This window comes from Mesoplodon bidens (genome assembly GCF_964165515.1).
Source record: "Mesoplodon bidens genome assembly, chromosome: 2".
Classification (NCBI taxonomy): Eukaryota; Metazoa; Chordata; class Mammalia; order Artiodactyla; family Ziphiidae; genus Mesoplodon; species Mesoplodon bidens.
Window position 1 is genome coordinate 89,365,702 of NC_138177.1, and position 22,666 is coordinate 89,388,367.

General features: G+C 55.0%; 1 protein-coding gene across 2 annotated transcripts; it reads right to left on the reverse strand.

Moving 5' to 3' along the window:
- Positions 1–1,591: 1,591 nt before the first annotated feature.
- Positions 1,592–22,191, reverse strand: CSF1 (colony stimulating factor 1). 2 transcript variants are annotated; one of them, XM_081225570.1, is made up of 9 exons: positions 21,936–22,191; positions 18,675–18,797; positions 17,358–17,420; positions 15,406–15,576; positions 10,805–10,952; positions 8,575–8,705; positions 8,004–8,056; positions 7,611–7,669; positions 1,592–3,754 (listed from the first exon to the last, which is right to left on the reverse strand). In XM_081225570.1, the coding sequence occupies exons 1-8, from the start codon at positions 21,972–21,974 to the stop codon at positions 7,624–7,626; spliced, it is 774 nt and encodes a 257-aa protein (XP_081081696.1). In that variant the 5' UTR covers positions 21,975–22,191; the 3' UTR covers positions 1,592–3,754; positions 7,611–7,623. The 2 variants fall into 2 exon arrangements, with proteins under 2 accessions (XP_081081696.1, XP_081081695.1); XM_081225569.1 differs by having other exon boundaries at positions 8,575–9,596.
- Positions 22,192–22,666: the final 475 nt, after the last annotated feature.

Here is a 22,666-nt window from a genome sequence, read left to right on the forward strand (position 1 = left end):
AATGAATTGTAGTTATTAGATATACATTCCATTGGCTAATATCAGGTAAGCCCCTAGAAAAGGCCACCATGAAATCTGGTCAGAATTTGCCTTACTATACCTTTGTTCATGCATTCAGTATTAACCTTTTGATGCACATTTATTGGGCACCTACTGTGTGCCAAATACTCTCAGGTACTGGGATGCAAGGAGGAATACAGCACAGTTCCGCCATAGTCAGTGGCCTGGTGGGACAGACAAATAAACAGGCTCTCAGTCTGGGGGAGAACAGGGGAGGAAAGAACTGAGCTAGGGTGGGCCTCCGGGGCCTGGGTCAGGCTGGGAAGGCTTCTCAGAGGAGGCAACTTTTAAGTTGTGACTTGAAGGAAAAAAATATGAGTAAGTTTCTTCAAAAATCTTTTCTGAGGAGCTTTTGATAGAAAGGGAAGAGCTAGCTTAAGGGAAATGATGAGAGACAGGGTGGTAGTGGGGGCTCAGGGCACAGAGAGGGGTAACTGAGATACCTGGGTACTTAGTTCCAGGCGTGTTTGCTTGGTGCCCATTCTGACCCTATAACCTTGGCCTCCTAAGTCGGGGGACACAAACTTTTGTGCAGAGCTGTCCAATATGATTTCGGAGATGATGCAAATGTTCTGTTTCTGTGTTATCCAACATGGTAGCCACACGTGGCTATTGAACTTTGAAGTGTGGCTAGTACTACTGAAAAACTGAATGTTTACTTTTATTTCATGTTAATTAACTTAAACCCAAATAACCTCCATATCAGACGGTGTAGCTCTACATGCTTCTCATCCAGGATCACACTTGAATTACTTGAAATGTCTTGAAAACCTTCTGATGCCTGGTGTCTGAGTCTCACCCCTGAGATTCTCATTTTGTTGATCTAGGGTGGGGGTTGGGTACCAGTATTTTTTGGAAACCCAAGTTAGTTTCAGGTGAGCCAGGGTTGAGAACCACTGATGCAAAACTTTGTCCACCACACTCCTAGTGGTGGGGAGGACCCTTTTATCCCAGCCTTGCCTAGGGTGTGTGTTTGGGCTATGCTGGGCCTTCAATCACTCTGAACCTTCCCGACACCCCTCTGCCCCTGGAAGTCTGCATCCTTGGTCTCCTCTCCACTCCCAAAAGGAAGATCAGGGCTTAAAGCCACTCACAGAGCTTGCTGGCTCTCCCTCTGCCAGCCTCGCCTAATTCCCAGTCCAGAGACAGTGCTCATTCACCTCAGAGCCTGCTAGGACCTGGACAGCAGGGGTCAGTGGTCAAGGAACCTCATCCTTACAGGCCCCTTGGGCCCTTGGACAGAGCTCAACCAGCCATGCTGGGCTAGGCTGGGCTGAGGTAGGGGCTGGTGGGCAGGCCTGACGTTTGGCTGGTTTCCGTCCGTTTTCCTATTAAACAGATATGCAGATGAATGTGTTTGGGACAGCAATAATGCAGGAGGTTTTGGTAACAAGACTGGAAGTTGGAGAGAACCCTCCTTCCCCACGAACCTTGAAAAATGCTGAGCTGGGTCTCACCCAGCAGCTATTGGTCACCCCTCCGACTCCATCTTTGCCATTCACACACCAAAAGCAACTTTTCCCATGACTCAGACATGGCAGCTTGTGCACTTCTTTTATTATTAAATATATAAGCAGCTTCCTATTTTTTAAATAGATATTTAAATGACTTCATATAAAATAATTCACCACTTCCAAGTATAAAAACAAAATCTCACAGTGTGTGAGCCAATGTTCCCTCTCGGCTTTCTCAGAGAAAAGAAGGGTTCCTGTTCAGGTAGCTGGGGAGCCACTCAGAGGGGGCTCTGGGGCCCCTCCCACTCCTGTGTCACCAAGAGCCCACAAAGAGTTTCTGTGATGGATTGGACTTGCTTTCTTGACCTTTAAAATACCATACGTTTAAGGGGTGGGGAGTGAGGGAGGAATGCTTTTTCTGTGGGGTTTTTTTCCTTCCACTTTTAAATATATATATTTTTAGTATCAAATATAGAGTCTGTGACTAGGAAAAGAGACCCAAAGGGGAAAGTTCTCCACTGCCCTTCCCTCAGCTGACAGCAACAGGGCAGGGGAGGCAGGAACCAGCGGACCCTCACTTTTAAGGGCAGGAAGGGAAGCTCCTAGGCCCCAGTCCAGTAGCCAAGTAGGGCAGGGTCTCTCAGTGGAGGACCCAGGGCGGCAGGAGAGGAGGGACACAGTAGCACAAAGGGACCGAAGGTAATCAACAGCCCTGTCACCTGCTGCCCAACTCTCAGAGCCACAGCCATGGGCTGACCCAGGAAGCTGAGGCCCTCAGGCAGACTTGGAAGCAGATGCCTGGATTCTCCCAAGTCCCTCTCCCACTCTGGCTTGCCTGGTGAGAGAGATGGTGCTAGCGAGGGGTGGGATGAGAGCTGGAGGGTGTCACTGCCTCCGGGGCTCCTACCGGGGACAACCACTCACCCCAGGTGCCAGCCAGCAGCAGCCTTGGGGCTGTGGTTGGGGCAGGGGCCTAGTACAGGGCAAGAGCGCAGGCTGGGGGGTCAGGGGTGCAGACCCCTTCCCCCACCTCAGGGGCATGCCCTTAACCTCAGAGACCTATTTTCCATCAGAGCTCACCTTGCAGCCTCTCTCTGTGTCTGTCCCTGCCCTCCTTTTCTCCCTCCCCCTAGTCACTTCCCTCTCGGGAATGTCAAAGTGCAAGATGCAGAAACCTGGGCGAACAACGCAGCCTGAAGACCAGCTCTGGCTGGTGGCCCGGGCAGTTCTCCCACCCTAATCCACCCCAGGGATTCAGAGCCGGGTCAGCAGAAGGTCGGGGCTCAGGGGCTCCCTCAGTCGACGGGCAAGGCCGGCTTGGACACTCAGTGCAGGAAGCTGGGGAGAGGCTGGAGGGGTGGGAGGACGGATAGGTGTTTGCTCTCTGGGACGGATGGGGCAGGCTGTTCAGCAGGCAGGTTCAGTATTCACAGTGCAATGGCTTCCTTCATGAGGAGAGCCTCTGCGCGGCCTCCTGGAGAAGCTCTGGCAGGGCTGGGGGGACGCTGGGGCCGAGGCCAGAGCTTGGTCTTGCCCTTGGCATCACGAGCCAAGCCAGGCAGGTCCTGAGGGTAGGGTTGGCATCCCCTCTCCGCCTGGCCACCAGCAGAGGGCAGTTAGGCAAGTGGAGGGTGCAGACCTGCTCTGGGCTGTCAGTGCAGACCAGCAGTCCCAGAAGCCTTCTCTTCCCGTCTTTTGGGCTACACACCTATACGGGAAATCCAGTGACGCTGTCCTGCCCTGCGAATCTCATGCTTCTCTCTCTCTGGAGACGAGTCCCTGCTTGTCGGTGTTGGGATCCCTTGGCACCAGACGGGTCCTCTGGCACAAGGGCTCTTCCATTCCTCAGCACCCACCCTGCACTCCTATGTCCCACGGGCCTCTGGGTCCCTGGCCCAGGTGTTGGCTTGGAGGGGAATGGGAGGAGGGCACAGCCCCTGGGGGGCAGAGGGTCCTCAGCCGGGCTTCCCAGCCTTCCTCAAGCGGATGGGAGCCTCCAGGGCCCCCGATAAATATTCAGCAGCGTGGGGGGCATCCTCCAGGCCTCTCTTAGTCAGTCCAGAGTCTGAGGGTCGAGGGCTGAGGGCCCCAGCCTCGCTGCTCTGGTCCAGTCCTGCTCTCCTGAGTCCAGGAGCTCTCACGGTGGGCAGGCCACATTCCCAGGAGAATGGCTGGGGAGGGGTGGTGGTGGATGTCCCCATAATGTCTCCTCGCATGGAGAGACTGTCCTGCGCGCCCAGCTGTAGGGGAGAGAAAGAAAGGCTGGTCAGCCGGGTGGGAGTGAAGGAAGGGGTCGCTGAGGACATGGGGAGGCGAGGTAGAGCATTCCTGTGGGCCGCTGGTGGTGCTGCAGACAGGACTCCCCCCATCCTTTCCCTCGCCTTCCCAGCCACCCCAGACACCACAAGGGACCGGGCAGCTTTCTCTGGCAGCAGCCCAAGCCACTGGGCAGACTGGCCTCACCTCCTACCTCCTCCTGGGGAACCAGGGACCATAGCGGGAGGTAACAGGGCCTGGTAGAGGTCTCAGCAGGGCTGGGGTAGGGGGCATTGCTCAAGTCGAGGGGTCTGACAGGGAGGGAAGGGGGCACTTGCATGTCCTTAGACCCCTCCTCAGGAAAGACCATCTCACTGTCCTTGGTCTAAAAAAATCAAGAGTGAATCCTGCTAACTCTAGCAAAGAAGAGGAATTGCTCATTCCCACCTCCTCAGCACTCATCACAGAGGGTCATCACACATGATATTCAGGACAGCAGGGCAGAGATATCTGAAGGGGAAGAACTGGAGGTAGTTCCGGACAAGGAAACTCCCACCCTGCCATTTGGCATGCTAACCCCTAAGCAAGCCAGCCTCCTGCCGGATGGACCAAGGGACTTGCCTCCCTGCATCATCCATAAGAGTCAGGGCCCTGCTCTCTCCAAGCCCTCCCCCATCCTTGTCCTCAGAACGCTTTGTTCCCAGAGCAGAAATCCCCTGGACTCCATCCAACAGTTTGACTTTGGACCCAGTGTGGAGCTTCCCTCCCTGACTGTCCATGGGCCCTACTAGCAAAACCCGTGATGGGTAAGGAGGAAAGATAGGACCACAGCTTCTGGCTCCCAGCCCATTCCCATGTTCTGGAAGGGGAAGAAGGGAGGACCATAAACTGGACATGAGCCATGCTGGGTACAGCCAGGCCACAGGCCCTGCTGGGGCCAGGAAGGAAGAAGAACCGAACGGGCAACCTCCAGCCCATTGCCCCTGTGTCTTGGTTCCTTGGAGTGGAGGGTCTGGCGTCCACGTTTCCTTTCTGAGGGTCCCTCTCTCAGACCTCTGCCTCTGTGTTTCCTCCTGTCATTTCTCTCACTAGAGCAGCAGTAAGTCTTGAGGCTGGTCTTGAGTCTGCCTGAGGCTCCTGCTGCCTGGCCTGGAGACCACTTTAGGGCTGGATCCAAGTGGAGGTCTGGATGTGGCCCCTGCCCTGGGTTCCTCTCTAAGTGAAATTTTAAGGGGAGGAAGAGGAAAGCTTGGGAGGGCCTGAGATTAGGTAGACAGAGCGCCAAGACCAAGGGGGGAGGCAGGCAACCAGTCAGAGGGTGGCACAGCATTGAGCCGTGAAGTCCCCAGGGACCTTGGTCCCTCCTCTGCTTGCCGGTCCTGACGGGGTATGCGTCATTCTCGCAGCCCTGCTACTGTCCCATCTGACCCATCTTCATTCACCCCACCAACAAGGTGACCCCAGGATTCCAGATGTCTTACTTCTTGCTGTTTTCTAAATAGGTTCCCCTGGTTTTCAGCATTTGGCAGATCCCCTATCTCGCTAGGAGTGGCCCAGACCTGTCACTCTACCATGAGAAGGCCCTGAAGTGCTGGCTTGCATTTGGCACGGGACGTGACTGGAAACTTGAATGGGTTCACTCCAGCTAGTCAGCCAGCCTGCTAATCCGCAACTTAGGCAAGCAGCCAGCCAGTCAGTTAGCCAATCAGCTCACCAATCGACTAGCCAGTTAGGCAGTTACTAGCTAGTAACTGGTCAGAGTCACCCAGCCAGCTGGTCAGCCAGTCAGAGTCAATTAGTTAGCTGGTTAACTGGTCAGCCAGAAGGCTGGACAGTTAGAGACAGCCAGCCAGGGCCAATCGGCCAGTCAGCCCTGAAGCCAATCAGCCAGCATTTACTGAGTTCTTAGCAAGTATGAAGAAGCCCTCTCTGTTTAGGACTCAGGATAGAAAAAGAAATGCAAAAAAAGTAGAAGACACAGTCCCTGCCCTCGAGGGGCTTACAGACTTCTTAGGGGTATGGAATGTACACATATGCATCAAGTAGGATTTTAAAATGTATAAAAACAAACAACATCCAAGTAAGTGCAAATCGATATAGTGTTAACCAAATACAAAAGAGCAGAGGAGTGGGAGCTAAAAGAGCAGCCAGAGGGGGATGGAGACCATCAGGAAGGGCTGATTCCTGCAGCCTGATTGTAGTCTGAGGGGAAGGAAGGGAGGAGGGCCGTGGGCTGCCTGGAATCGGGGAGCCCAGGGTGAGGAGTGATAAGAGTCACATGTTTATCAAAAACATGGGTGAGGACAACAGAAGACACTCATCTATGTGCAGGAGACACAACTGGGAGGGCTATGAAGACAGAATTAGGATTTAAAACAATTTCAGTAGGCTCGGATGATAGGCCTGAGCCCACAAGGTGGTTTTAACAAGGATGAATATAAATTCCTGCACATTGGTAAAAAAATTAAATTCTCCAAGTACAGGATAGAGTCCGGCTTGACAGAGGTTCATGAAAAATGGAACTAGGGGTTTTAATAGACCACAAGCTCAACATATGACAACAGAATGATGTGGCTGTTAAAAAAACAAACACAAATACAATCTTAATCTGTACGAATAGAAGAACACTGTCCAGATCAAGGAAGGTAACAGTCCCACTGTACTCTGAGCTGGTCAGACAACATCTGGAGCACTGTGTCCAGGGCTGGGCGCCACATTTTCAGAGGGACATTGACAAACGAGTGTGTCCAAAGGAGGGCGAACAGGATGGTGAGGGGTCTGAAAACCATATCATATAAGGAATGTTTGAGGGACTTGGCCACACTTAACTTAGAGAATTCTTAAAGGGGACATGGATAACTGACTTTAAATATTGGAGGGCTCTCATGAGGGAGGATGGGGAGGAGGCAGGGAAGCCAGTTAGGCCTCTAGTGAGGAAGGACTTCCCTACAGTGCTATTGGGAGAGGGCAGGGAGCTTGCCTGCGACTGAGAGTGTGTGACCAGAAGCTGGCTGACTCCCCATCTGGGATGCAGAGACACTAGGCCAGATGACCTCTGAGAGCCCTTCTAAGACTAAGCCGGGCTTCCCTGGTGGCGCAGTGGTTGAGAGTCCGCCTGCCGATGCAGGGGACACGGGTTCGTGCCCCGATCCCGGAAGATCCCACATGCCGCGGAGCGGCTGGGCCCGCGAGCCATGGCCGCGGAGCCTGTGTGTCCGGAGCCTGTGCTCCGCAACGGGAGAGGCCACAGCAGTGAGAGGCCCGCGTACCGCAAAAAAAAAAAAAAAAAAAAGACTAAGCCTCTATGGCTCCTTGCATCTAAAAGCAGGGAAGTAGAAATGATCTTGGTTGGGAAGAAGGGTCAAATCAGGGTGCAGACAGAGAGGAAGCTGGCAAGAGGTGCGTGTTAGGGGCAGCTGCTGGAGGAGCTTGGGTGCCAAGCTGAGAATGTTGGGTTTGAAGTGGTTGGTGATGCAGAGCTGCTGAAATTCCCCAAGACGCTAAAGACCTTACATAAGAACAATTTGGTTGCTCTGGGATGGAAGGTGGCAGCAAAAGTAGAAGCCCAGTGCAGAAATAATAGCCCGACACAGAATTAACAGTGCCTGGCCTCAAATGGGGTGGAGGGAATGAAGGGGCAGTGGGAGGCCTGAGGACTCGGGGAGAAGAGGGTTGGCCAGACCTGGCGATAGATGGAAAAGGGAGTAGGAGAGAGAGAGAAGGGAGTCAAGTGTGGGTGCCTCAGGGGAGTTGGTGGTACCACAAACAAGTTAGGGTGACTGGAAGATTTGGGTGTAACTAATTTTAAGGGGTGGCGAGAGATCCAGATCAGAGTCTTACCTTAGAATTCCCTCTACACTGGCAGTTCCACCTGTCTGTCCTCATCCTGGGTCAGGGGGCTGTGGGCAGAGCATAGGCTGGCATAAGACTTTAGCAGAGGCCAGGGAGTGAGGGGATCCCCTAAGTTTGCCCCCCAAGCCCGCACACACGTGTTCCAGCCCTCTCAGATTTAGAAGACCCAGAACTGCCTAACCCTAAGAAGAAACTAGGAAAAGTCCCAGATAGCTAGGAAAGAAGAGACACCCTTCCTTCTCCCCACCCACCCCGGAATCCTGTTCTGAGCCTTACAGCAAGCGGGAGAACGTCTCTTCCAAATCTAGATGGGAAATAGATGCCAAGACAGGCCCCCCATGCCTATCAGAGCCCTGCCCCCCCCAAAAAAAAACCTCTCACCTGCCCTCTGATTGCTCCATGGGAGAATCCACTGTCTGAGGCTCTCGATGGCTCTGGGGACAGAAAGGAGCAGGCTCACTGAGGAGCTGAGGGTGCGTGGGGACGCCGTGGCCCCATCCTCAGGCAGGGCTGCTCAGGGACTCTATGAGAGAGTTACCAAGCCTCCCCATTCGGGATCAGCCAGAGGGCCAGGGGGCTTCCAGAGGCCTCTCCTATCCTCATACCCCAGCTCTGCAGAGCTCCCAGGGAATGCCCTGGCCTGACCTCACACGCATCACTTTCCTCCTCCATCTCCCCTCCCATCTGGGTTCTCATCCTGCTTTAGTCCAAGCACAGCGTCTCCTACTCTTCTGCCCCAGGCCCTACTGGTTCATCTTGTAGCCTGAGCCTTCCCTGTTCTTGAAGAAACCCTCCATTTCAACCTCCCATCCTCTGTGCTCAGTCAGCCTCCTGTCTCTCAGCGCCTGAAGAACCCAGTCTGAGCCCAAGTCGTCCTCCGACCTGCTCCTCCAGCCAGGCTGTGCCCTGCCCCCACGCGGAGCCCTTCTCTCCCGCATCGGGCTCTTCTTACCCGCCGCCTCCGCCTGTAGAACAGGAGGCCACCGACAGCCAGCAGGACCAGGATGACGCTGGGCACGAGCAGGCGGAAGACAAAGCCGGGGAGCTGGGGGTCGGAGGGTTCCTTGTGTTGCCTCTCATGGCCTGCGTCAGTCAAAGGAACGGAGTTAAAACGGGCTGGGGGCTTGGCCGCCCCCTCACTTGCTTGTCCTCCTTCCAGCTCTGTGGTGCTCCTCCGGTCTCTGGTGCTCCTCTTGCCTTCCAGCTCCCCAAGGGGCAGCACGTTGCCCCGGGAATGGCTTCTGGGAAGCCTTGGCTGAGAAGAGGGGGCAGAGGGACTGCTGAGGCCGTGTGGGCGCAGTGCTGGGGGCCCGGCAGAGCCTGGCTCCTGCTGGTCTCTGGGCGAGGCCGATGAATGGTCTGCATTCTCAGGTGTGTGACTCCAGGCCTCGGTGGGTCTCACGGGGCCCACCATGGGCAGTGGTGTGCTAGTTACATCCGCAGGCTGCCAGCCCTTTCCTGACCCAGAGAGTGGTGAAGATGCTGACAGGAGACGGCTGGTCCTGGCGGTCTCTGCCTGGACGCTGCCTCCCCACAACGTGCGGGAGGCAAGCTCTGCCCCTTGGGGCATAAGACCCTCACTAGCCTCTCCGGAGGCCTCTTCCAGGGCCAAGTCAGTGCCCAGCACAGAGTCAAGAGTGTCCTCCATCCCAGTGACAGGAGCTCCGACAGAGGGCTGGGGCTGAGGTGAACCTCCAGTGGGGCGGCCCTCGACGCCCAGGGTCTCTGGTGACTCAAAGCTCTGGCAGGTGCTCCTGGGTGGTCGCTGCTTGGCACTGCCCGGGTCCACTGTGTGAAGGGCCTGCTCTCTGGGCAAGAGGGAGCTGCCCTTTGTCCCCTCAGAGTCAGCCCAGGTCAAGCCAGCCATAGGGGCCATGGAGGGGGCGAGGGGCTGCTGAGGGGAGACAGAGGCCAGGTCACTGCTAGGGGTGGCTTTGGGGTACAGGCAGTTGCAATCAGGCTTGGTCACCACATCTGAAAGAACCACAGAGAGAGGGAGAGAGAAGGACGGGGAGGAGATAGAGTCACCAGCCTCCAGCACAGCTTTCCCAGAGGGATGGAGAGGGGTATGTGGGTCTGGGGGTCCCCTCATGCCCTAACTCAGCCCTGGGGCTGAGGAGAGGACAGGACTGGGGCCAATGCTCATGACACAGGCCTTAGACAGGGAAGGTGCAAACTGCAGGAAGGTTCTTTGCAGGAAAGAGCAAAAAGTGGGGTTTAGACACACAGATTGGGGGTTGGGGTCAGGCAAGACCAGAGAACAGCCCTTTCTGGAGTTCCAGCTGGCCAGACGCCAAGCCAGGGGTGACAACAGCCAGCCAGGAGGTTGAGTAGTGGCCTCCAGGACTGACACAAGACACCCTCAAGCCCCAAAGACACTGTTGGTTGGAAAGCAGCAAGGTGGTTTCATGCACAGCAAGGTGCTAAACAGTCACGGCCACAGGCGGGAACAGGCTGGGGCTGGAATGTGGCCAAGGCTTGAGGCCTTGGGATTGAAGCAACGAGACTGGACTTGGCCATTGGCAGGTCACAGGGCCTCAGCCCCTGCCTCGGGGAGCAAGGTTGAATGTAGGTGGGCACACGTGGCACAGGACGCAGAGACGAGGACAACGCAGGGTAGACATGTGTGCAGCTGGGCCAGCACTGGGAGAGTTTGAATGATGCTCAGACTTCAAATCCAGTCTTGTCCCTTGAGGGGACACTCAAGGCATCCTGGGGACTTCTGGAGCCAGGGTATCCTGGTGATTCGCAGCAGGGCTCCCGGAGCAAGGGCCCTGAATCCCCGATGGAGCCTCTGCTCTCTCCACGGTACCCCCCATACGTTCAGCCAGCCTGCAGAGCCGGTGGGAAAGCCTCCATGCCTACAGGGCTCTCTGAGAGGGCCCCCCTTTCCACTCCCTGATCTCACAGCCACCAGCATGATCCTTCTTGATGCCTCAACATGCAGACATATGTAGGTGTGCATGCACACACATGTCAGAAAAGGCATGTGCCTAGGACCACCCAGAGGTACATGAAGCCACATATGTACACAAAACAAGCACATCTACACACACAGGAGCACGAGTAGCAACGAGGCTGCCTCCCAGGGGTCCCTCTAGCCCCATGCGTCACCTCCCAATGCAGCTCTGTTCCACATGCCCTTCCCCAACCCCACACTTGCTGGCCCCTTCTGTGCTCACCTTGGCTGGAGCATTTAGCAAAGCTACTGTTGCAGTTCTTGCTGAAAATGTTCCAGTCCTTTTTAAGGAGATTCTTTGTTTCATTAAACACATTCTTAATCTTCTCCAGCAACTGGAGAGGCGTCTCATAGAAAGTTCGGACACAGGCCTGGAAGGAGAGGAGAGTCCCCCTTGATGAGGATGAGCATTGGTCCCATGTCTCTAGCATGTTTGTCAAACTCCCTTGGCCTTTCTCACATCTGTCTTATTTTTCTCTTGTTTTCTCCCTCCCCTCTACCCTGGTTTGCAGAACCCCTATGTCCTGAGTTGGTGAAATTTATCATTTATTCATGGCTCCATTTAACACATATTAATGTGCCAGGCATCTGGTAACTACCTGGAAATCACTCAGTGAACAAGAGAGAGGTGGTCCCTGGCCGATTTGGACATTGAGTCCAACAGGGCATCGTTATTAAACATATTGTTACAAGTGTGGTGAGTCCTAAGAAGAATGATCTGGGCTTCCCTGGTGGCACAGTGGTTGAGAGTCCGCCTGCCGATGCAGGGGACACGGGTCCGTGCCCCGGTCCGGGAAGATCCCACATGCCGCGGAGCGGCTGGGCCCGTGAGCCATGGCCGCTGAGCCTGCGCGTCTGGAGCCTGTGCTCCGCAACGGGAGAGGCCACAGCAGTGAGAGGCCCGCATACCGCAAAAAAAAAAAAAAAAAAAAGAAAAAAAAAAAGAAGAATGATCTGAGAGTGTATAACAAGGGGAACTAAATGAGGGCCTGGGGGAGTCCCCAAGGAACTGACCAGAAGATGAGCAAGAGTTAACCAGGAAAGGAGGTGGGGTTGGAGAGAGCTGTCCAGGTGGTGAGAATAGACTGTGCAAAGGTCTTGACACAGGAAAGAGCCTGAAATGTTAAAAGATGAAAAAGAAAGCTACAGTGGCTATAGCACAGCCATCTAGGAGGAAAGTGACAAGAGATGCAGCTGAGAGAGGTCAGCAAGGACCAGGTCCTGCAGGGCCTTGTTGGCCATGCCAAGAACCATTAACCTGGGCTTCCCTGGTGGTGCAGTGGTTGAGAATCCACCTGCCAGTGCAGGGAACATGGGTTCGATCCCTGGTCCAGGAAGATCCCACATGCCGTGGAACAACTAAGCCCGTGCGCCACAGCTACTGAGCCTGCGCTCTAGAGCCTGCGAGCCACAACTACTGAGCCCATGTGCCACAACTACTGAAGCCCATGTGCCTAGAGCCCGTGCTCCGCAAGAAGAGAAGCCACCAGGATGAGAAGCCCGTGCACCGCAACGAAGAGTAGCCCCCACTCGCCGCAACCAGAGAAAGCCCGCGCACAGCAACGAAGACCCGACGCAGCCAGAAACAATAAATAAATAAAATTAATTAATTAATTTTTTAAAAAAAGAACCATTAACCTTATCCGTAGAGCAAAGAGAACTGAGGGGATGTTGGGGAGGTGAGTGGAGCATAAGACTCCAGTCTTTTAGAGAGATCATCCTGTGTGGTGAGGAGAACCGCCTGGAGGAGGCCGTGGGGCTGTGGGTCCTTCTCTGGCACTGGTGTATCTTGGAAGGAGAGCCAAGGCTGCCCCAGCTATGTCTGTTGAGCTGCTCCTTTCTCTTCTGCTCGTGGGACCCAGGCTCCCCACACCCACTGGAGCTCTGAGAAGCTTCACACACTCCTGGTTTTCCTCCCACCCCTTGAGCTGCTCCGTCTCAGTCTCCTTACCAGGCTTCCCCCCTCCACCTGACTTCCATAGGCTGGCACTCCTCAGGGCTCAGTCCTGGGCCCACCCCTACTCTCACCCCAGACACTGTGCCCAGGGCTTCATCACATCTATGGCTCACCTGCCGATGAGTCCCAAGTCCTTCCTTAAGGATGCCCAGGGGCTGTGCATAGTAGGCCCTTAGTAGATGTTTACCAGATAAAGGAGAGAATGAATGTGGGAATGGGAAGACCCGGACTTGGCTGCATCACTCACCAGCTCAGCAACGATGGCCAAATGAACTTTCCAGCTTGGGTTCATCTCCTCATTTGTAAAGTCAAAACAACAATCCCTGCCTGCCTCCCACCCAGGGCAATTGTAAGGAACAGGTAAGCTGGCTTCTTCTCATCTTTCTTATAAAATCTCTGTCCTTCAAACCTCACCTCCTACTTCATAGAGAAAACAAGGACAGATGGTCCCAATGTCTACCTGTCTCAACAGAGTCTGTGCCTTCTTGCCTCCCGAGCTCTGAATCCCTCCCCTGCCGGCTCCTCAGGAGACCAGCTCCTCCAGCTTCACTGGCTCCCCGCTCCTGGAGTCTGTCCCCCTGCCCCCAGCATCCCATACAGTGTGCAGGGTAGGCGGCTTGCTAAAATGCAGATTCCGAGGCCCACCCACAGACCCAGTGAATCAGACTTTCTAGGGGTGCATACTGGGAATCTGCATTAAAAATTTTTTTAACTAAAAAATGTTTTTTGAGTTTTTATTTAAAAGGAAGGTGTTTTTTTTGGAACCTGCATTTTTTAAAATGAAGACTTCCTTTTTATTTATTTTTATTTTTTGGCCATGCAGCATGCAGGATCTTAGTTCCCCAACCAGGGATCAAACCTACACTGCCTGAAGTGGAAGCGTGGCATCTTAACCACTGGACCACCAGGGAAGTACTAGGAATCTGCATTTTAAACAAGCTCCCAGGTGATTCTTATGAACCTCAACATTGGAAAACCACAGATCTAATACCTCTCTTATTTAAAAGTCTTCCCTCCCTCCAACCCACACTCACTCCAGCTACCTCTCTTTTTCTGCGGTTCTTTGGAGCCAGGTTCTTCCACAGTGTTGCCTCTACTTCCTCACTTTCTGTTCACTGACCTGGCACCTGCCTCCAACAGCGACCTCCACGTTGCCAAATCCACTGGACACTTTTCAGCCCTTCTCTTGCTTGGCTTCTCAAACCCTGTTTGATAAAGTTGACTACTCTTCCCATCTTGAAATGCTCTTTTTCATGTGCTCAGGGATCCCACAATCTCCTGGGTTCCCTCCCACCCCTTAGACTGCTCCTCAGCCTCCTTGCCAGGCCCCCTCCGGTGCCTGACTTCTAAATAAATGCTGGGTTTCCTGGGCCTGTTTCTCTTCTCACAGTGGGCAGTGTTACACAGTCCCCTGGCTTCACCGATGACCTACAGACCAACACCACTTACATCTGTCTATCACCAGCCAAACTCAAGACCCATACGTCGAGCGGCCTGCTTGACATCTCCACTCGGCCATTTCACGAACATCTGAAGTGTAATGTACCCCAGCCTGGACTCCTGCCCTTCCCCAGGAATGCTGCCCCATTTCAGCATCACGGGAACTCCACGTGCTGGAGACAAAACCATCACGACTCTTCCCTTCCCTCAACACTTACGGCCGCTGCACTACCAAGTGCTCGGGTTCTTTCTCTAAACTCAGGAATGTGTCCCCTTGCCTCACCTTCACTGCACAACCCTAGTCCAAGCCGCCTGGACTTGCACCTCCTGCTGGCCGCCCAGCCTCCATCCCTGCTCCCTACATACCATTGCCCGCAAAGCAGCCAAAATGGTCTCCCAGCGCAAGTTAGACTAGGTCCCTCGCTCTTTAGACAAAATCCCCCATTTTTAAGACCCCAGATGATCTGGCTCCCACCTCCCTGGCTCTCTCCCTTTCACTCCCCTGCCTTGGCCGTGCTGCCCACACCTGGGGGCCCTGAATGTGCACTTTCCTGCTCACCTAGGGCTTTGTGCCCAGCGTTCTCTGTTCTGGAATGCTCTGACCAGCCTTATTTCTTCCTCTTACTCATCTTTGGACCTCAAGTGAATATTTTCTTACTCAGAAGCCTTCCCTGTCTCTTCTTTCCCACTGCCTTTTTTTTTTTTTTTTTTGTGGTACGCAGGCCTCTCACTGTTGTGGCCTCTCCCGCTGTGGAGCACAGGCTCCGGACGCGCAGGCTCAGCAGCCATGGCTCACGGGCCCAGCTGCTCCGTGGCATGTCCCACTGCCTTTTAAATCCAAGTCCTGTTTCTCTCTCCCGGAGCCCCACGTACTTCACCTTCCTGGCTCACTCCCTCACCTGCCTGCTTCAGGTCTTCCCTCTCTGGTTTTCTTTCTGCAATGCAGTTATTGACACTTTACTTACGCATTTTGTTAACTGTCTCACCACCCCTACATGTAACCTCCATGAATGTGGGGAATTTTGTTTGATCACAGCTGTATCCCAGAGCCTAGAACAATACCTGGTATGCAATAAGCACTCATTAACTATTTGTTGAATGAATGAATGGTCCTCATGGGTTAAAATTCTATTTACTTGTGTCATTGTTTGTTTAATGGCTGCCAACCTCACTTAACTATAAGCTCCAAGAGGGTGGGAACCATGTAGTTCTTGCTCATGAAGACATCGTCAAGGCTTAGCACTGTGCCTCCTGCATGGTGAGTCCTTGGCAAAGGTTTATGGGATGAATACGTGAGTGAGAGAGCAAGTGAGCAATGACATGGGTGAGGCCAGTGAGTGCCTCTGTGCCTATGGGTAGGGATGGTACCACCGCAGCTGCCCTCTGCCCTCCCCCACTCAGTGCTCCTGGCTCCAGGGCCCTCCTACCTTGTCCTGCTCTTCATAGTCCCTGGTGAAGCAGCTCCTCAGCCTCAGAGAGAGTTCCTGGAGCCGGACAATGACAATGGCATTGGGGGTGTTGTCTTTGAAGCGCATGGTGTCCTCCATTATGTCTTGCACCAGGAGAAATGCCTTCTTAAGGTAGCACACGGGGTCGTTCTGAAAAGTAGAACCTGGAGTTGACGACCTGGCTGATGCCACTTGGGAGCCCAAGCTCTGTGCTGGATGCCCTCATCCCAGGCAGATGGAGGGCTGCAGCCTGCCCTACCCTTACTCCTGAGGAGAGGGGCCACCCCCTCCAGTAAGAAGGAGAACGCTGCCCTCAGCTGGCTTTCATTCTCCCTTGTTGGGATCTGGCGCTGCTGGGGATTGTGGTAGAGGGAAGGAAATGTGGATTCTGACCAGAGAGATCCTCAGATTTCTGAAAGATGAGGCTTTAATCAGGATGAAGGTGTATAGGTAGGGTGGGTTCTGGGGAACTTCCGTTTTTCTGTCTTTGACCCTCTTTTGGCTTGCTTTCACACAAAGCCCTTTACCATATGGCTCCTTCTAATCCTCCAGGCCATAGGGATACTGGAGACTACCTCGGGGTCCAAAGAATGACCTCAGTGTTTTGTCTCCCTAAAGAGATGGTGGGTGCCTCAATGAAGACTCTGCTTTTAGCTCTGTATTCCTAGCACCTGGTGCAATAGGTTCCTAGTAGTAAATGCTTGGTAAGGTGTGAGTGAGTGAGTGAGTGGAACACCGAGGTTACTCCTTGGACCATGAGGTGGTCTCCAGTTCTAATAGAAATGTGGGGCTTCCCTGGTGGCGCAGTGGTTGAGAGTCCGCCTGCCGATGCAGGGGACACGGGTTCGTGCCCCGGTGCGGGAAGATCCCACATGCCACGGAGCGGCTGGGCCCGTGAGCCATGGCCGCCGAGCCTGTGCGTCCGGAGCCTGTGCTCTGCAACGGGAGAGGCCACAACAGTGAGAGGCCCGTGTACCACAAAAAAAAAAAAAAGAAACGTGTATGGGTCAGGTGTGCAGAAGCTCAGAGATAGGAGCAAATTCTGGGCATGATGGCGATTTTCTAGGAGGCACAAAGAAGAACAGACGTGGAATAAAGGCTGGGGTGGGAGCAGCTGGAAAGGCATTACGGGCATCAGAAAGAGCTGGTGCAAAGGCTTGGAGGCAGGAAGAAACAGGGAATGGGGGTAGTGGGTTGGGCCGTGTGATAGAGACTGGAGCTTATAAACCCCAGGCTAAACAACCTAGGCTTTCTCCTGGAGTGAGGGGTCTCCAGGTTTGGGGGAGGCGGTGAAGATAACAGGCTGTGGTTCAGAGAGCTCCCCCACTAGTGGTGGGGTGAGGGGTGCACTGGATGCAGGAAGGCCATTTAGGAGGCTTTTGAAATCGTCCAAGCAACTGATGGGGTGAGGCCCCAGAAGCCGGAGATGCTGGGAGGTAGAACCGGCAGCACTCAGTTGGGTGTGGGATAGGAGGAAGAGGGAAAGGGCTGGACTGATTCCCTGGTTGCTGGTCTGTCTGCTGGATGGAGGTGACATCCTTAAGCAAAACATCTGACCCAGAAGAAGTACTGGTTTGCCTTAGGCCTTAGAGCCAGCCTGCCCGCATTCAAATCACTTACTACCTATGTTCTCTCCCTTAACCTCTCATGAACAAGAAGAGTGAACCACATAGTCAGGATCAAAAGTGCCTGGCACATAGTAAGACCTTGACATGTGCCAGGCCAGCAGAAGGGAGCAGCAGGGGACTTGAGCCCTGGGCCCTGCCCAGCTCAGCCCTGGACCCTAGCACCCCAGACTTGAGTACCAGGGGTCCTTAACACCATACCCTGCCCAGCTCTAGGACTTCTCCTGCCTTCATGCTCCCACACACACCCACCCTGGGAAGTTCATACATGCTGGCACATGGGCCTTGTAAACAGCCATAACTCACCAACTGCTCCTGGTCTACAAACTCGAAGGCAATTTGGCATGAGGTCTCCATCTGACTGTCAATCTGTAAAAGAGAGCAGGCCAGTGGTGGCAGGGTGTCTGCACTTGACTGAGCTTGCCTAAGAATGGGGACTAGAGTTTCTGGATGGATCAGGGTTTGATCCTCATCCATCTCCCCCCAACCACACCTGGAAAGACAGAGCCAAGGCTAGGGGAAGACCTGTGCCCTCCACATGCCCAGGGGAGGGTTATAGAAGAACAAGAAGTCTCTGTCTTGTACCTCCCACTCTGAAATCTCACAGATGCCAGCTTGTTATAAGGAAGAACTATCTAATATAGGACATAATCTCCTGCGGGAGGTAGTGAGCTCCCTGTCCTGGAAGGAATTCAAGCAGAGGCTAGACAAGCTCTGGGGATTCAGGATCTGTAGAGACTGAGGCTAGATGCCCTTAAAGCCCTCACTGGTCCTCAGAGCAGTGGTTCTAAGCCTCAGAGAATGTGGTGGCTCTTGGTCTACCTTGGATTGCTGCAGCAGTTACATACAGGAGGAAGAGTGTAGGGGGTAATAGAGGCAGGAGGCCCAGCCTATGGGCTCCAAGTTCAGGGCCCTGGAGCTGGCCTTAGCCTGTGGTGCTCCCCACTGCCTGGCTGGCTAGAGGGATGGTAAATTCTCTTCTGAGCAGGACAGCAGCCATGACAGCAACCTGATTCTGCCTGGCTGAACCACGTTTGAAGTTGTTGACGACTCTGCTGGCACGATTAGAGTGAGGCACGGGCTCCTTCATGGCCTGGGTGATCAGGCCATCCCAGCCCCAGGGCTCGGGCAAGAGCCAGGGAAGTGAGGGGGGACGGCTGGGAGTTAGGCGGGAGCCTCCCTTCCAAATCTGGCTGAGGCCCTGGTGCCAGGCTGGCGGCACATCTGGGAGTCCAGGAGCTAGAGGCAACATCTGGACACAGCAGGCAGACTGGGCTGGCTCCTCAGAGGAAGCATCCCACCGAGGGAGAGCTGGCTTTACAACCTTTTTCAGAGTCCACGTTTGACATTCCAGGCAATCATTAACCTAGGCAACCAGCTAGAAGTCTACCCTGTCCACCGCCTGCAGGGGAGTGGGAGAGGGCTTCAGGATTGAGGGGGGCTCAGAGGCATTGACCTTTAGAAGGTCAGTGAGAACATCTGTGGAGCTAGTGGGAGCCACGAGCCACATCCTGCATAGCCGTATTTCTCTGCCTACAACCACTCTCTTTGGCCCTGCTCCCTGACTCCTGCCTCCGTTTCCCCAGTGGGGAGAAGGTAAGGTAGGCAGGGCCACACACTCACCAGCTTCTGCAGGAACTGCAGGTGTCCGTTCCCAATCATGTGGCTACAGTTCTCCGACACCTCCTCGGTAGTACTCCTGCTCACGAGGAGACAGGCCAGCAGCAGCAGGCGGCCCAGCCATGTCTGTGACAGAGAAGGCATCATTTCTCCCCAGCTCTCACACTCCCCAGGAACCCCCACGCCTTGCTGGGGTGGAAAAGCAGGGACCTCAGATCCACAATGCTACAGATCTGCCCCTCATCCCAGAATGCAGCATTCTCCAAACCCACCTTACTCAGGATTTCCTAGCAGCCACGCACAACCTTGCTCTCCCTTGCTAACAATCCAAATGTCGTCTCCTCCAAGAAGCCTTCCCAGGTTAACCCAGGCCAAGACTTACTACACACTGAACTTCTAATGAGGACATGGGAGGTATGCCTACCAGTCTAAATGTCAATTACACAGGAAACTCCTTGAATGCAGGACTTGCATCTACCCATCATTCTGTCTGCAATATCACACACTGAGCCAGGCATCTTGTGAGCTGCCCACTCCTCTCAAGTTCATGTTCTTGCACTGGCTGGCTTCCAGACTTGGAGCCAGAGGTATTTGCCTGGGCCCAGCCCTTCCTTCTACTTGATTCCACACAGGTCTGGCTCTGCTACTGGAAAAACCAGGGGCCCAAACTCAGTTTCACTGGGAACCTATCCCGCACCACAGACCTTTGGAGCCCTGGGTATGTGTGTCAAAAAGAGCCCAACCGATTAATCAGAGGCAGCAGTGCCAGCTCTAGACCATCCCTGGCTGGCACCTGCCTATCGGAGCCCCATCAGGCTCTGCATCCAGCCAGTCAGCTCTTAACATTCCAAGAATGTTTTCTGAGATCTCTCCCCTCTTTCAGCACCCACCTGGCCCGGTAGCTGCTTACCCCCAGAGTGATGGGACAGGCTCCTGACACCCTGTTGTTCCCCTTCCCTCCTTCTTGCCAAGGTCCCCTTAGCCCTCTCCCTGGCTCTAGGTCTCCCCTTCTCCAGCCAGAGGCAGAGAAAGACCCTTGGGCTTTCTTTCCGAAGCTGGATATTGCCTCCTGGCAGATTCAGGGAAATGCTGTCAGGATGCGGTGCGGGCTGGCACCTTCCTGGGATCTGGGCTCTGGGCTCTGCCTCAGTAATTCAGATGACGAGACAAATACTGCAGACAAGTAGCACATTGGAGGCTATGAGACAGCCCACAACAACATGCTGATTTACATATAACTAAAAGCCCAAATGTTTGTTAGCTCTTACTAGGGAGGAGAGGCCCTGGCTGGGCTCCAGGGAGGTTGCAGGGAGGAGGGGCCACAGTGAGGCCTTGAAAGATGGGGAGACGTTGATGGCAGAGAGAGGGAAGGAGAGGCCCGGAGGAAAGAGGCACAAGATGGCCCAGTGCCATTCAGCACAGGGATCTGGTGAGGGTCCTGGTCTGACCTGGGGGAGGGAGACTGTGGAAGAGGTAGAACAGTCATGGAGGAAACATTGGGCTCTGTTGCCTGGTTGAGGAGGTAGCTCTGGGTGGGAATAGCTGTCCAGGCCCTCAGGAACCTGCAATTCAGGACCCATGGGAGGAAACTGGGCCATGCAGAAGGTATGTCTCTGCCCCAGGCTGGCTGCCCCTGAGGCTCTGAGCCCCAGGCGTCAGTGGTATGGAGGAAAGGGCCTATGGGGAACGGGATGATCAGGAAGACAGCCTTGTCACACACATTTCAAGATACTGATGTTTAAGGACAGCAAGGAGAGAGCAATGCTTAACCCCAAGGGCTGCCTGGCTTTTGGAGTTATTTCAGGCACCATGTGGGAGGCTGACTTTGAAGGTAGCCAAAGGGGCTACCCTGCACCTGAGGCCCTGATTTGGCCTCAGAGGAGGATCTGGACAGGCACCAAAGGGTTAACACTCTAGCTTGCATCTGGCTGGGCCGGCTCTTCTCCCCCCTTCTTTCTTCCTCCCACCCACCAGCCTTGGCCTCTGGGGCAATCACAAGGAATCTTTGCTTCAGTCTCAGAGAGATGCTGGGACATCTCAGCCCAACTATCCATCCTCACCTGCCTCCTATCTTGTTCTATCTTCCCCACCAACAAGGTCCCTGGAGAGATCTTAGCATGAGTGGCCCCTTGGGCTGCCCCTGTCTAAAACCAGCCTCTTTCTTTCCACCTTTCCTTTCCTCTTCTTTCCTCGTGGTCTCACTTCCAGCCCCTGTTTGTCTTGTTGCCTATCACCTCACCCTTCCTGATTTCTCCTCCTAAGCCCATCTCTTCTCTCTCAGTTGGACTCTTCCTCCCCCGTGGAAGGGCTCTTCCCTCTTACCCGACCTGCAACCCCCTCCCTTATCCTCCAAATATTTTTCTGCTTCTCTCCCCCCTGGGTTTCTCCTCTAGGGTTCCTCAGAAGCAAACCCATTGGAAGACCACTTACTGTTCATTAACGGTGCCACCCTGCGCCATCTAGGAGCTGCCCCACAGTTGGGGCAGGACAGTCCCCATGCAGTCCTGAGCAGCCCGCTGCCCCTGTCCACAGTTCTGCAACCCCAAACCTTCCTTCCACCCTCCTCTACCACCACTAAGCCCAGGATCTCCCCAACGGACTGAACCAGGTTTGGCAGGAAGATTCAGAGCTGGCCCCATGCAACTCTGGGACGCCGCCCCCAACAAAACATACTTGATCCAGCCACCCAAGTGCCCAATGGCTTCTGTCTGTGAACCGGAACAAGTAGCGGCTTGCCCTGTACCTTCCTTTTGCTTTGGCATTCTATAAGCTGGATGGCCCCTGAACTTTCCCCATCCAGAAGCGCCCACTCCCCAGCAGGACCTAGAAGCATGTGTATGGCCCATGAGGAATGCCCGCTGGGAAGGCACCACCCTCAGCGCACAGCCACTCCGTCCCTTGGCGGTGGCTGATCAGAAGGGAGAGAGTCAGGGACGCAGCCTCTGCCCCTTGGCTGCGAGCCCCTTTCTCTTGCCAGCGGGTGGCTCAGTGTGCCTCTCCGTGCAATGGGGTGAGCAGCCTTCCCTTTCCCGAGGGAGTGCCGCAGCCCCAAGAGTAGCTGCAGGGCCGCCTCGGGTCCCAGCCAGAGCGCGAGGGGCCTCGCGCAGTCCGTGCGCAAAGATGGGATGGAAACCGGAGCCCGCTGCCGGGGCGGAAGAGCCTCGGCAGTCGGCGCGTCCGGGCAGCGGGCTCCCACGGGCCGCGCCGCGCCGCCGAGCTCCCGCCCCAGCCCGGCCAGGGCCCCGCGCCACGGCCGTCGCTTACCGTGGGAGGGCAGCGCCCGGCGGCGCCCCGCGCGGTCATACGGGCAGCTGGGTCCCGGCCGGGCGCGTCGGCCGCCCTCGCTCTCTCGTTCGCTCGCTCGCTGGCCGCTGCAGAGTCCACGCCCCGGCCGAGGGCCGCGCTGCTGTCCCAGGAGTGCGGAGGGACCCGCGGCGGCGCAGAGAGCCCCCTGGAAAACTTTCACTTTCCCCGAGCCGGGCTCCACTGGCCAGCTCCTCGGCACAGCCTTTTAAGCGGACTTGTGAGGCATGTGGTTTATGGGAAATCACCTTGGACAGGCGCCAGACACACACACACACACATACACAGGCACACACACGCGCGCGCGCGCGCACTGACACAGACACACAAACTCCAGAGGCCCACTGAACCGCCTCCCCGCCCCCACCCCGCGGGCTGGTCTTCTCCGCTCGTCTTCCAGTCGCCTTGTTTGCTGTGCTCAACGCCGAAGCCTTCGAGAAAGTAACGCGGGCTTCACCGCTTCCCTCCCTCCAGCGCGCCGGCTCTGGACAGAGCCTTGCCTTTCCTTCCGCGCTCTCCAGGCGGATCCGGTGTTCTCTCTCTCTTTCTAATATTCCTTTCAAGGGACTTTCCCTCTAGGCCTGAAAATTCCCAAATCTGAGCAGGAAATGGCCTGAGGGCAGGGGCAAACATTGGAGACTGGGGCCTCCCCCGCTGCGCTTCCTGCAGCACCTTGTGGAACCCGAGTCAGC